Raw genomic sequence first — 13051 nt, 5'->3', positions numbered from 1 at the left:
TAGCCCCTGGTGTCTCCACATTTAGATACAAGGGCCCCCCTTCAGGACCCCACACCAGCCTGTCCAGGTTGTGGTCATCTGGACCCCATCTTACCGATGTGGAAATGGGCCTAGAGGCGAGGTCTCGGTCCAGGTAGAACCTAGGTTTGTCTCACTCAAACCCTGTTCTGGTTCCAGAGTGAGTGAGGGGGGGTAAAGAGAGACCTTTGACAAGTCACAGTCAGGCTGTAAAAATCTTAATTGATGGCTTGGGGCAGAGGACTGGAGGAGGGGCTGCATGGGGCAGGATGGACCACAGGTGACAAAGGGCAGAGCCAGCCTCCTCTAACCTCTAGCTATGTGATCACGGCAAGTTACCCATCCTGAGCCTCAGTTTCCCACACCTGTAAAATGGGCATAATGGTAACACCCATTTCGTAGGAAGAATTAAATGAGTTAATATTAGTAAAGTGCTTAGAACAGCCCCAAGCCTGTAGTAGGTGCGCAGCCAACATCAGTTTGTAGGGCTGTCACTAGGTGCCCCTGCCTGGTGCCTACGGCCTGTCCTCACTGTGCTTCTGCCTGCCACCCCCGATCAGAGGGGAGGGATCAGAACAGCAAGAGAGTTATTTTTTGCAGGGGAATTTCACAGCCTAGGAGGTGCTGGCACAAAGGCCCAGATCACAAAGGTATCTGGTGTCCCTGGCTTGGTGTCCCTGGCTTCCTCTCCCCCTGCCCCGGGCCAGCCCCACCCTTGGTTCCTCTCACCTGGCAAGGCTGCACGGGGGAGATTCTGGAACTTCACCCCACCCAGAACTGGAGGTTAGGACCTGAGGAGCAGCCCTCAGCCAAAAGCCTCCCACCCTGGTCTTGACGGAGCCTCGCCCCTCATCCTCTCCATTTAGCAGACAAGCCCCCTGCCATCGCCTGGCAGGATTCCAGACCCACCTGAGACCAGCTGCATGACCCTAGGCAAGGGAGTGGCCCTCTCTCAGCCTCAGTTTCCCTGTCTGTAAAATGCAGATTAATAATGGAAGTGCAGTAAATGTTTGGGGAGGTAGAAGTGAATCCATACAAGAAGGGCTCTGTGCTTGGCGGTTATTTATTCATTTGACGAATATGTATTGAGTACTTGCAATGTGACAGGCACAGTGGAAGGTGCTGGAGACGCAGTGGTGCACAGGACGGTGTCCTCACCCTGCGGGAGCTTGTTTTCCAGGGTTGGAGGGACAAGCAGTGAATGGAGGAAAACTATATAAAGAAGAGTATAATGTCAGGTAGTGACAACTGCTGTAGAAAAGAAACAAAACAAAACTAGTAAAGGAGGTCAAGTAAGGGACTGCGGAGGCAGTTGGTCCTGAGTGGACAGAGGGCCAGATGAAGGTGACGTTAGAGCCGAGAGCTGCCGGAGGAGAGGAAGTGAGCCCCTTGGTCACCTAAGGGAAGAGTGGCCCAAGCAGAGGTGAGCAAGGGTGAAGGCTCTGAGGTGGGAATGAGCTTGGTGTACTGGGGACAGCAGGGACCCGGACAGCAGCGGGGAGTGGCCTGGAGAGGCGAGTAGAAGATGACGTCAGAGACAAAAGAGGGTAGCGGGGTCTTGAAGGGCCTTCCTCTAGAAACATGGCGCCTCAAATCCCCAGAGCCGACTTTCTGGTTTGGATCCAGGGTGCCCATCCTGCTTGAGAGGGGTCTGGAGTATTATGGGTAGCCCTAGCCTGACACCCCCCCATGCCCTCTTGGGTTCCCACACAGTGACCTCCAGGCCGGAGTGCCAGGGGTCTGAGGGGGAGGTCACTTGGAGGTCCCAGCCAAGTTCCCCTCGAGATCCCATGGGGATGACCTCCATAATTTGAAGTCCGAAGCTCTGCCCTCAAACCGCTCTCCAAACCCTCTTGTAACTCTGAGGGTGACCTCTCCCAGACTCCAACACTGGGGCTCCCCGGAGTCTGGAGGGGTCGGACAACCAGACCACGCGCCCCACGCCCGAAGCCGCGGTCCCTGCGCCACCGGGAGAGGCCGGTGCAGCGGGCGACTCCCGGGCCGCTGCGGCAAAGGCTGGGCAGCCGCGCCCTCCCCCCGCGGTGATTCATCCCGCCCCCTCCCTCTCCCTCTCCCTCTCCCTCTCCCTCCTCCCTCTCCCTCCTCCCTCTCCCTCTCCCTCCTCCCTCCCGTGGCCGCAGCCGCCGCCGCTGCAGTGCGCAGGAGACCGCGGCCCGCGCCCAGGCGCGCCGGAGCCGGAGCGGGGCCGGGGTCCGCGCACCTGGCGAATGTGTTCGGCTGCGCGCGCCAGCGCAACAGCCCGAGCAGCAGCCGCCGCCTGCGCGGCGGCGGGGATGCCCGGACACCGGGCTCCGGGGCTGGGCCCCCGGCGGTAACCGGAGCGGGGGGGCCGCGCCCCCCCTCCTCCCCCCCTCGCCGGTCCCAGAGCCGCAGCTGCTGCGCCCGCGCGCTCCCGGGGACATTCTGACCGCCGCCGGGTCCCGCCGCCTCTCGCCCCGCTGTTAATACCGGCGGCACGGGAGGGGGCGCAGCGTGCGCAGCGCAACCATGGGGACGCTGCTGGCCTTCGTGGTCGGCGCGGCACTGGGTGAGTGCGCTGGGGGCGCGCGCGGCGGGGGGCACAGCTGGAGCACTGGCCGGGCGGCGGGATTCGCGCGTTGGACTCCCGGCCGCGGGCGGGGGCCGCCCTCACCCCATCCCCCGGCCCGGCTAAGTCCTCTTCAGAAGTTGTGCGCGCGGGCAGCGGGGTTCCGGAGGGCGCGGAGGTGCGGGTGGGCGCGAGCGGGCGGGGGCCGGGCTGGCACAGGTTGGTGGCTGCGGGCGCCCAGCCGGGGGCGAGGAAACGCGGAGTCAGCTGCTCCCGGAGCCCCGCAGGCTGCAATGTGACACCCACAGCCGCGGGTGGTGGGGGTTGGGACGGGGGTGGAGGCGGCGCCCGGAGATTGGGACGGAGTGAAGGAGAGACGGGGAGAGATGGAGACGGAAGGAAGGGGCGAGAGACACAGAAGAACTCCTGAGCGCTCCGCTGGGAGACTGGAGAGATGGAAGTAAGGGGGGAGCCAAGAGAGAGGGATGCAGAGTGTGCCTGAGAGAGACTGAGGAGAGAGAGTTAAGAATCTGAGAGGTGGAGAGAGGAAAAACTTGAGCGAGGCAGAAGGAGATGGAGACACAGGTAGACACAGGAAGAGATGGAGTTTAAAAAGGACAGGGAGAGGTGGAGTGAGAGAGCGAGAGGCCGGGAGAGCGTGTCTGAGCCTGGGAAAAGGACACAAAGTGGTGGGACCTTTAGAGAGACCCCTAAGAGTGAGAAAGAGGAGGAGACAAAGACAGAGGCGTTCAGGGAGATGGAAAGAGACAGCAGAGGAGGAGGGCAGAAAACCCCAAGATTAACAGCAGAAAGAATCAGGGACAAAGGAAAAGCCCCAGAGCTGGAGAGACAGAGCATTAGCTAGTGAGCAGGAAGGAGGTGGCAGGTAAGAATGTGGAGGGACTCAAACGGACTGGAATCCGGTGAGGGTGCAAAGGCCCTGGGGCAGGAAAGCGCTCTGAGAGTTTTGAGAAGCTAATAGGAGGTGGGATTGGCTTCAGGAAGTGAGGAGCCTGGGAGCAGAGGGGGCTGAGGCAGAAGCTTGGGGTGGGGGTGGACGACAGGAACTTATGGGACTGGGGAGCAGGGCTGGAGTGTGGGTTTGCCCTGGTTCCCATGCCCACCTCCTTCTCAGGCCTTGCCTTCTCCCAACCCATTTCTCTGGGGCTGGCTGGTCTTACAGAGCAATAATGGTAGAACTGACACCGCCACCTTGAACTTTTAGCACAGCTGGAAATCTGGTCCCACCACCTACACGCTGCAGTATTTTGGGCAAGGGGCCTTCTGAAGAAGGGGTACTTGGGTAGCAAAGACTCTGAGCTACTGACCACGGTAACAGCCCTGTTAATTGGGGGTGTCCTGTGTGCCAGACCCCTTGCGACCTTACCTACCCTAAAGGACCTGCCCAGCAACCTCCAGAAGCAAAGACGATCGAGTCCCTCACCATTCACAGAGGGAAACTGAAGCTCAGAGAGGATGAGGGACTTGCCAAGGGCACGTAGCAGGTGGCAGGGCCAGGCTCAGCATCTGCTTCTGGCCATTCCTGATCATTACTGAGGGGAAACAGATGGTTTCCGAGGGGCCCGAGAACTAACAGCCAGCGAGCCTGGCATTGCCAAGGGTGATGGGTGCCCTGGCTCGACCTGAGCCTGCTGTCCCCGCAGTGTCCTCAGCCTGGGGAGGCTGTGTGGAGGTGGACTCAGAGACCGAGGCCGTGTATGGGATGACCTTCAAAATTCTGTGCATCTCCTGCAAGCGCCGCAGCGAGACCACTGCCGAGACCTTCACGGAGTGGACCTTCCGCCAGAAGGGCACAGAGGAGTTTGTCAAGGTGTGTGGGAGCCTGGCAGGGTGGTGGAGGGTGGGCGTCTGTGTGGGAGTTGGCGGGGGCAGGGTTCCGGTAGGGGTTGGTTGGTCGTTTGCAATAATGTGCTATTACTGATGACCTGGATCCAAATTCCAGCTCCACCATGACCGACTGGTGACCTTGGGCAAGTCATTGAGCCTCTCTGAACCTCCGTTTCTGCCTCTGTAAAGATGGGGGGCAGGTGGTCTCTAGCTCTGAGGTTTGCATGAGGATTGATTGAGTTCCTGCACCTGGCACCTGGCACCCAATCAATGTCATTGCCATTATTTAGTACGAGCGAAAATGTCTCAGATGGTCGTCATAGAAGGAAACAGAACTTTTTTGACCTCCTTTTTGCTCCGTGTAGTTTGAATTACATATGAGGGGGCGCCATAAACTTTGAGGGCCTGCTGGAGAATTGGGGTCTACAGCAGCCGGCATCAGGCTGCCTCTCTCCCCGCCTGGGGAGCGTGTCTGGGGGCCGGGGAAGAATGGTAGAGAATGAAGGCCAGGAATGCCGCGTGGGGGCTTGGGCGGATAACTGAGGAACGCATGTGTCAGCATGTGTGTGTGTCAGGGCTCGGGACAGAATAGAGGTCTTGGTGGGGGACGTGGCCCGGCGGTGACCCCGCCCCCACTGCCCCCAGATCCTGCGCTATGAGAACGAGGTGCTGCAGCTGGAGGAGGATGAGCGCTTTGAGGGCCGTGTGGTGTGGAATGGCAGCCGGGGCACCAAGGACCTGCAGGACCTGTCCATCTTCATCACCAACGTCACCTACAACCACTCGGGCGACTACGAGTGCCACGTGTACCGCCTGCTCTTCTTCGACAACTACGAGCACAACACCAGCGTCGTCAAGAAGATCCACCTTGAGGTGGTGAACAAAGGTGAGTCGGGCCCATGGGCAGCCAGATGGAGGGACAGATGGCGAGTAGGGGACGGGTTGGCTCCGCGCCTGGGCAGCGGGGGCGGGGAGTAGCACCTCCTTCCTGGAGTCCAGCTCCGACCTCCATTTCCCTTCCGCCACGGGGAGGTCACAGCGGGCCTGTCCCGTGGAAGTGCTGGGCGCATAACTCAGCTCTGCCACCTGCGCTGTGTGACCTCCAGGCGGGTGCCTCCCTGTCTCTGAGCCGAAGGATCGTCCTGTAGCGAACAGGATGATAATAGTATCTGCCTCGCCTGGTGTTGTTGGAGCCATTCTTATGTCCCAGGGAGCTGGTGAGGATTGAGCGAGTTGCTGGGTGTCAGTGGCTGGTGTGTCTGTCACAGCAGGGCCTCAGCACACGGGGGCAATGGTGGTGGTGCGTCTGACTGTCAAGTAGCCTCAGCCCTGCCTCCCTCTGTCACGTGGCGCAGGGATAGGAGAGCGTCTCCTAGAGCAGTGCTCGTCGTATTTGACTGTGTGCACGAACCACTTGGCAGTCTTGCTGACGTGTCAATCCTGACTTAGCAGATCTGGGTTGGGCCCAGGATTTCATCTCCAATAAGCCCTCAGGCGAGGCCAAGGCTGCAGGTCTGGGCCCACACCGAGCAACAGAGATATAAGGTGTTGTTGAACCATTTCATCATTTTGGCTTCAGCTGCCTTGAACCCCTTTCCTGAACTATCTTCTGATTGGGTGTAAATTGGAAGTTTCCAGGGCCCTATGACCCATTGGCTTAGAGAGTCAGGGAGGTATCCCAGACCTTGGGCCACCAAAGAGCAGGGCACGTGAGTCCCGAGGGGCCTGCAGTGCACACACATCATCACGGGCAACGTGCATTGGCCCACCCTTCCCTGAGAGGGGTGCTGGCTTTAGCGCCCTACATGGAGTCCATCATTGAATCCTCCCACCCACCCTGTGGGGTAGAGGCTCTTCCTATCCCCATTTTACAGATGGGGAAATAGAGGCTCAGGGAGATAAGATTACATGGCCAAGGTCACAGAGCTGGGACCTGGATTTGAACCCAGCCAAGCCCGTGTGACTGTTGTTTCTGTTCTTGGCATGATTCACTATACTCTGTCAGCCAGAGCCTGTGGGTTTCTTTTGATAGTTAGCATTTTTTTTTTTTTTTTTTGCGGCACGCGGGCCTCTCACTGTTGTGGCCTCTCCCGTTGCGGAGCACAGGCTCCGGACGCGCAGGCTCAGTGGCCATGGCTCACGGGCCCAGCCGCTCCGTGGCACGCGGGATCCTCCCAGACTGGGTCACGAACCCGCGTCCCCTGCATCGGCAGGCGGACCCTCAACCACTGCGCCACCAGGGCAGCCCCGATAATTAGCATTTTTCAGTGTATTGTCAAAGTGATCCAGCAGAATTCAATTCAGGAGACACGTCTGAGCGACTCTCTGGCATAGGTCACTATGCTGGGTGGACAGTCGCCCATGGATGTAGAGGATGGAGCCCTGCCCTCATGAGTTGGGGGGACAGCTGTAACAAAGACACCCCAAATACTGTGGCTTAAAATCTCTGTCAGTCCTGTCTCTCAAATCTGTGTTGAGGTGAAGGGTCAGGCGGTGGCGAGGCTCCACGATGCCCTTCAGGCATCCAGGTTCTTTCCACCCTGTGGCTCAGCCCTTGCTCACAATGCTGTCCTCACCTGCATGGTGGAGGCTGGGCTCACGCACACCCGTGACCTAGTAGAGTCTCTGTTTTTTAACGTTATGTACCACATTATACTGCCTCCCAGAGCCTGTGTTCTTTTGAAAAATATTTATGTATTTATTTGGCTGCGCTGGGTCTTAGTTGTGGCACGTGGGATCTTCATTGCTGCGTGCAGGATCTCCGTTGCAGCACGTGGGTTCTTTTTTTTTTAGTTGCGGCATGCGGGTTCTTAGTTATGGCATGAGGGATCTAGTTCCCTGACCAGGGATGGAACCCGGGCCCCCTGCATTGGGAGCACAGAGTCTTAACTACTGGACCACCAGGGAAGTCCCCCAGAGCCTGTGTTCTTATATTTATGTAACGTAGAACTCCTTCTGTTATCTTCCCAGAGCCTGTATTTTCTGCATCCTCCACCATACCCCAGTATTTTTTATCCACCACATTACGGTACTGCTTTTTTAACATTACTCACTGTAGTGTAGTATTTTATATTATACTATATGCTATACTGTTTCACATTAGCAGACGTATAACTTTTTATCATAGTTCATCATACCAGAGTATTTTTAATGTTATCAACCATATTATCACATTTTTATCATTAGCCACCATGCTATAGTATTCTGAAATATTATCAATCATATTGTAGTATTTAAAATTTTTACTTGGTATATATTTATTATCACCAATCATACTGTAGTATTTTTTTTAAAGAAAATTTTATTTTATATATCACTAGCCATGAATTTGTCATTAGTTATTACGGCCGCCAAAAAATATGGAATACTTCATGAATTTGCGTGTCATCCTTGCACAGGGGCCATGCTAATCTTCTCTGTGTCATTCCAGTTTTAGTATATGTGCTGCCAAAGTGACAACATACTGTAGCATTGATATATTTTTTTAGGTTTATTTTATTTTATAAATTTATTTATTTATTTTTGACTGCGTTGGGTCTTCAGGGCCGTGTACGGGCTTCCTCTAGTTGTGGCGGGCAGGGGCTACTCTTTGTTGTGGTGTGCGGGCTTCTCATCCTGGTGGCTTCTCTTGCTGCAGAGCACGGGCTCTAGGCGCGCAGGTTTCAGTAGTTGTGGCACATGGGCTCAGTAGTTGTGGCTGGCAGGCTCTAGAGTGCAGGCTCAGTAGTTGCGGTGCGTGGGCTTAGCTGCTTCGCAGCATGCGGGATCTTCTTGGACCAGGGCTCGAACCCGTGTCCCCTGCATTGGCAGGTGGATTCTTAACCACTGCGCCACCAGGAAAGTCCCAGCATTGCTTTTTTTTTTTTTTTTTGCGGTACGCGGGCCTCCCACTGTTATGGCCTCTCCCGTTGCGGAGCACAGGCTCCGGATGCACAGGCTCAGCGGCCATGGCTCACGGGCCCAGCTGCTCCGTGGCGTGTTGGATCTTCCCGGACCGGGGCACGAACCCGTGTCCCCTGCATTGCAGGCGGACTCTCACCACTGTGCCACCACTAAAGTCCCAGCATTGCTATTTTTAACATTACATATCACTCTACAGTACTTTTCTCATTCCCCGTGATATTATTGTATTGTTAGCATCACTGGCCATGCTATATTCTTTTTATATTGTAATCCACTGTCTTACTGCAGTTTCAACATTACCCATCAGTCTGTATTGCCTCCTGGTAATGACCCCTCAGCAATGAGCTGAGTCATTTCCAAATGAGGGGCAGTGGGCGCTGGTGGTGAGACCTTCACTGACCTGGCAGGGGTGCAGAAGATGGTAGGAAGCACCTGGGGGTCCCCCACCAGGGATGGGGCTGGCAGCTGGGGCCAAGCTGGCTAATTCTATTTGGACACACCCAGTATGAAGGGAGCAGGTGTTGAGGTGAAGCAGTCGCTGAGGCTGGCGAGACATCCGGCCTGCAAAGGTGCAGGCTGGGCTTCAGATCTGGTGGCTGCCTGTGTGGGGAGGCAGGTGAAGCTCTCAGAAGATTTGGGGTTTCTGAAGAAATCAGAGGTCTCCCTAGAGAAGGTGCCTCTGCCCCTCAGTGTGACCCCTCTGCCTCAGTTCCTCATCTGTAAAGTGGAGGAGTCCCACCTCCTGAGATGTCTGTGTGGGTCCATGGAGACTGCACTGGACATTTCCCAGCCATTTCCAAGTTTCTCTTTGGCTGGGGAAGCTTTCCAGAGCAGATAAGAGCTTGGACCCTACAGTCGGTTACACTTAGGGTTGAATCTTGACTCTGAGTGCAGTCCTGGCTGTGCATCCTTGCCCAGCACTTTGCCCTCTCTGGGCCTCAGTGACCTTGTCCTGCAAATGGGCTACAGAGCCCATACCTGCCACTGTCCTAATCCGATTGGGAGAGCAGGAGATACCAGATTACCTAAATCCGTTTGGGCATTGAGTTCCAGGAGCAGGGGTGAGAATTCCGATGATTGAGCTTTATCCAACATATATTCAACTCAGTGTGCTTCCGGAGGTCAGCTGACGTGGGAAGCCTGGACTGTCTCTATCCTTGGGGTTGTTTCAAAGAGTCAGAGAGATGCTCAGGTAAAGAATTTAGCACAGAGCCTGGCTGAGAGCATGCATTCACTGCATGGGACACATTCATGGTATCTTTGGAGTGAAAGAACGAACAAACAGTTGAGGTGTGGAACCCTTTCCCCAGCTCCTCCTGCAGGGAAGCAGGGGAGAAGCATCCAGCCCTGCACCCCCCCTTCCCTGTGGTCCAGAAAACATTGGTGCCATCTGCACCGGGTGTAGCAGCAGAAAGTGCCCACTCCCAGGGGAGGAAGACCACATGGGAACAGCGGGGAAAATGAGATCCTGACCATCCAGAAGGAGGGGACCAGGGATGAGGAGTGGACACTTGCGAAATCCGGCCGAGGACGCCACAGTGGCCTTCCGCTCTGGTCCCCTGGCTGAACGCGCTCCCTTTACAGTTTAAATTTAGGCTCAATGAAAGGAAGCTGGTGTTGGCAAGAGCCAGGGCTGCGGAAAGGATAGAGTGTTTCCAGAAAACGTCAGCGAATAGCCAACACTTAACGCGGTGCTGACTGTGGGCACATCCACGCATGTTACAGATGTTAACTCGTTTTCTCTTCCCAGCAACCCTGTGAGAAGGCATGAGTATTATCATCCTTATTTTACAGAAGGAGAATAGAGGCCCAGAGAGGTGGAGTCATTTGCCTGAGGTCACACAACTAGTAAGAGGCAGAGATAAGATTTGAACCCTGACAGTCTGGTCTCAGAGCCCCTGCTCTTAACTACTGTGCTGTACTGCCCCAATAATAACAGTAATAATATTAATAATAGTAAACATGTATCAAGTGCTATGTATATGTCAGGTACTGTTCTAAGGATTTTTAGAGCTTGTTTAATTCTCACAACACTCCCATGAAAGAGATATTGTGATTATGAACTTTTTAAAATCATTTTTTGTTGTTATTTTTATTTGGGGATTTTATTTTATTTTATTTATTTTTGGCTGCGTGGGGTCTTCGTTGCTGCGCTCAGGCTCTCTCTAGTTGCGGCGAGTGGGGGCTACTCTTCGTTGCGGTGCGTGAGCTTCTCGTTGCAGTGGCTTCTCTCATTGTGGAGCACAGGCTCTAGGCGCACGGGCTTCAGTAGTTGTGGCTCGCGGGCTCTAGATTGCAGACTCAGTAGTTGTGGCACGTGGGCTTAGTTGCTCCGTGTCATGTGGGATCTTCCTGCACCAGGGATCGAACCCGTGTCCCCTGTATTGGCAGGTGGATTCTTAACGACTACACCACCAGGGAAGCCCTCCACTTTTTATAGTTGGTGAAACGGAGACCCAGAGAGGTTGAGTCACTTGCCCAAGGTCACACAGCTGGCAAGTGGTAGAGCCAGGATTTGAACCTGAGTCTTCTCCTTGTAGAGCTACAGCTCTTGGGCACCTACAACCACCTGAATGACACAGAGGACCCTCGAGTTACACAGGGAGGCAGGTTGAGGGTGATCCCGAAGCCCGTCCAAGGCTGGTTATTGAGAATCACAGTAACAACGATGGCTCTAGGGAAGCAGCCTGGCCTCGTTTGCAGACCAGGACCAGAGGGGTCAAGCCACTTGCCCAAGCTTGCACAGCAGGCTCAAGGCACACTCAGGCTGCCACCTGACCCTGCCCGGCCCCTGCAGCCAACAGAGACATGGCGTCCATCGTGTCTGAGATCATGATGTACTTGCTCATCGTGGTGTTGACCATATGGTTCGTGGCAGAGATGGTTTACTGCTACAAGAAGATCGCCACTGCCACGGAGGCTGCTGCGCAGGAGAACGCGTGAGTGGGGTCGCTGAGGAGGGGGAGAGGCGGCCCAGGACAGCCAGCGCTTCCCAGAGGGGAGCATGAGCTGAGTGGGGAGGTGGGCAGGGGAGCAGCCCAGGGCGCCATCTGCCGGTCCTCCCCAGAGGGGACCATTTGGTGTCAGAGATGGGATGAGGTCCCAGCCCCTCCCCCCTCAGACTCTCAGCCTCCACTTCTGTCAGGACCCAGGGTTCGGGCCCAGCATCCTCTGCCCCAAAGATACAGGACTCCAGGCCCTAGCCCTTGAACCTCCCAGTCCCTGCTCCCTCAGACTCAGACTCCAGGCCCTCAACCCCTTTCCCCGCTAGAACCCAGGAGTCTAACCCCCCAGATGCCTCCTCCCTCACATTCAGGACTGCAAGCCCCAGCCTGGGCTTCTTTAGGATCCCTGGGAGCCAGCCAGCCAGCCCCCTCTTCTCTCTGACTGGAGCCCTGTGCACCTGGGACAGAGACCGCAACCCTCCTTGGCCTCCGGGGGGTGGGCCAGACCGACGGTGGGGTTGCTGTACCCCTGACCTTTGCCCCCACAGCTCAGAGTACCTGGCCATCACCTCAGAAAGCAAAGAGAACTGTACGGGCGTCCAGGTGGCCGAATAGCCCCGGTAAGGTGGGCTGGGCAGGCAGGGGCTGGAGGGCCTGGGAGGTGTCAGCCATTAGGTGCCTGATGCCCTGTGTCTCCCTCACCTTTAGGCCCTGGGCTCCGCCTCAAGGAAGAGCCAGCCCTAACGGGGAACATCCGGGCACAGCCTGCCCCCAATGGGGGTTGGCCATTCCTGGGCCTCCACAAGCCTCAAAGTCCTGCCAACGGAGCCTCCAGGGTGGGAGAGGGCAGGGGGCTTGGCTCACACCCCGAATCCAGCCTCTTCCTCCTGCCCCATCACCCGCCCGCGCCGTGCATGATGGGTAAAGCAATACTGCCGCTGCCCCCATGCCTGCTTCTGCTGCCTGTTTGGGAGGGGGCGGTGAGGTGGGGGCAGCGGCTCCGCACCCCTCTTTCTTGCTGATTTGCACACATTGGCCGCTTTGGACGCGCACTACTGGGGCCCAGCCCCTCCCCGCCCCCTCCCCGCCCGGTGAGGGTTATGATGGGCTGGAACAGCTCGGGACGGGGCGTTCTGGGACCCGCTCCGACCCGCAGCGACATTTCCCCTCCTGCTTCCTCTGGCTGGACCTGGGGTCTCCTCTCCCTGTGATGCACTCTCGCCCCAGCCCAACCCGCCGTCTCTCACCAGCCTTGGATTGTGGCCACTTCGAAAGGGGCCCATTCAGCCTCGTCTCTCTTTACACAAGTAGTTTTGTTCATGAAATAAAGATTCTTGGACTTGCTTCATAGTCTCTCTCGTGAGCCCAGTCACCTTCTACACCCCCTCCAGATCCAGGAGCCTCAGTTTTCCTGGGGACCGGGCCTCCAGGGCAGGCAGCAGGGCCTCTCCACACACGTTCGGGGATACGATGGTGGCAGTGTCTCAGGCTCAGCGCCTGCCTGAAGACTCAGCGGGTACAGCCACTTGGTACTTGATGAATGTGTTGGGGTCTGCGGGGACCAAGAGTTTCGAGGGAGCCAGCAGGAGCCAGGGAAGCAGACTGGTAGCCGGTGTTAGCGAGGGTGATGAGGGGAGGAGAGAGAGGGCCATGAATGGAGAGAGAGGAGGAGAGGCTAGGGGCTGGGCAGTGCCAAGGCTGCCCCAGTGTGGCCCCCTGTGGGAGGCTGTGGCTGTGAGTACAGGGGGTGCGAGGGGTGAGCGAGTGTGTCCGACTGTACAGGGACGGC

General features: G+C 56.6%; 1 protein-coding gene and 1 non-coding gene across 2 annotated transcripts; one reads left to right on the top strand and one right to left on the bottom strand.

The window, feature by feature from the left end:
- Positions 1-2297: 2297 nt before the first annotated feature.
- On the top strand, positions 2298-12606 carry SCN1B (sodium voltage-gated channel beta subunit 1). The gene is made up of 6 exons (XM_060130782.1): positions 2298-2566; positions 4231-4397; positions 5060-5300; positions 11115-11256; positions 11811-11882; positions 11971-12606. Exons 1-5 carry the CDS (start codon positions 2527-2529, stop codon positions 11875-11877), a joined length of 657 nt encoding a protein of 218 aa, XP_059986765.1. The 5' UTR covers positions 2298-2526; the 3' UTR covers positions 11878-11882; positions 11971-12606.
- Positions 7768-7874, bottom strand: LOC132510555 (U6 spliceosomal RNA). Its single transcript, XR_009537357.1, has one exon. It is a non-coding gene; the product is annotated as a U6 spliceosomal RNA (small nuclear RNA).
- Positions 12607-13051: the final 445 nt, after the last annotated feature.

Source organism: Lagenorhynchus albirostris, chromosome 19 (genome assembly GCF_949774975.1).
Source record: "Lagenorhynchus albirostris chromosome 19, mLagAlb1.1, whole genome shotgun sequence".
In the NCBI taxonomy this organism is placed as follows: Eukaryota; Metazoa; Chordata; class Mammalia; order Artiodactyla; family Delphinidae; genus Lagenorhynchus; species Lagenorhynchus albirostris.
The sequence above is the reverse complement of the archived record's forward strand: the minus strand, read 5'-3'. Positions and strand labels throughout refer to the sequence as shown.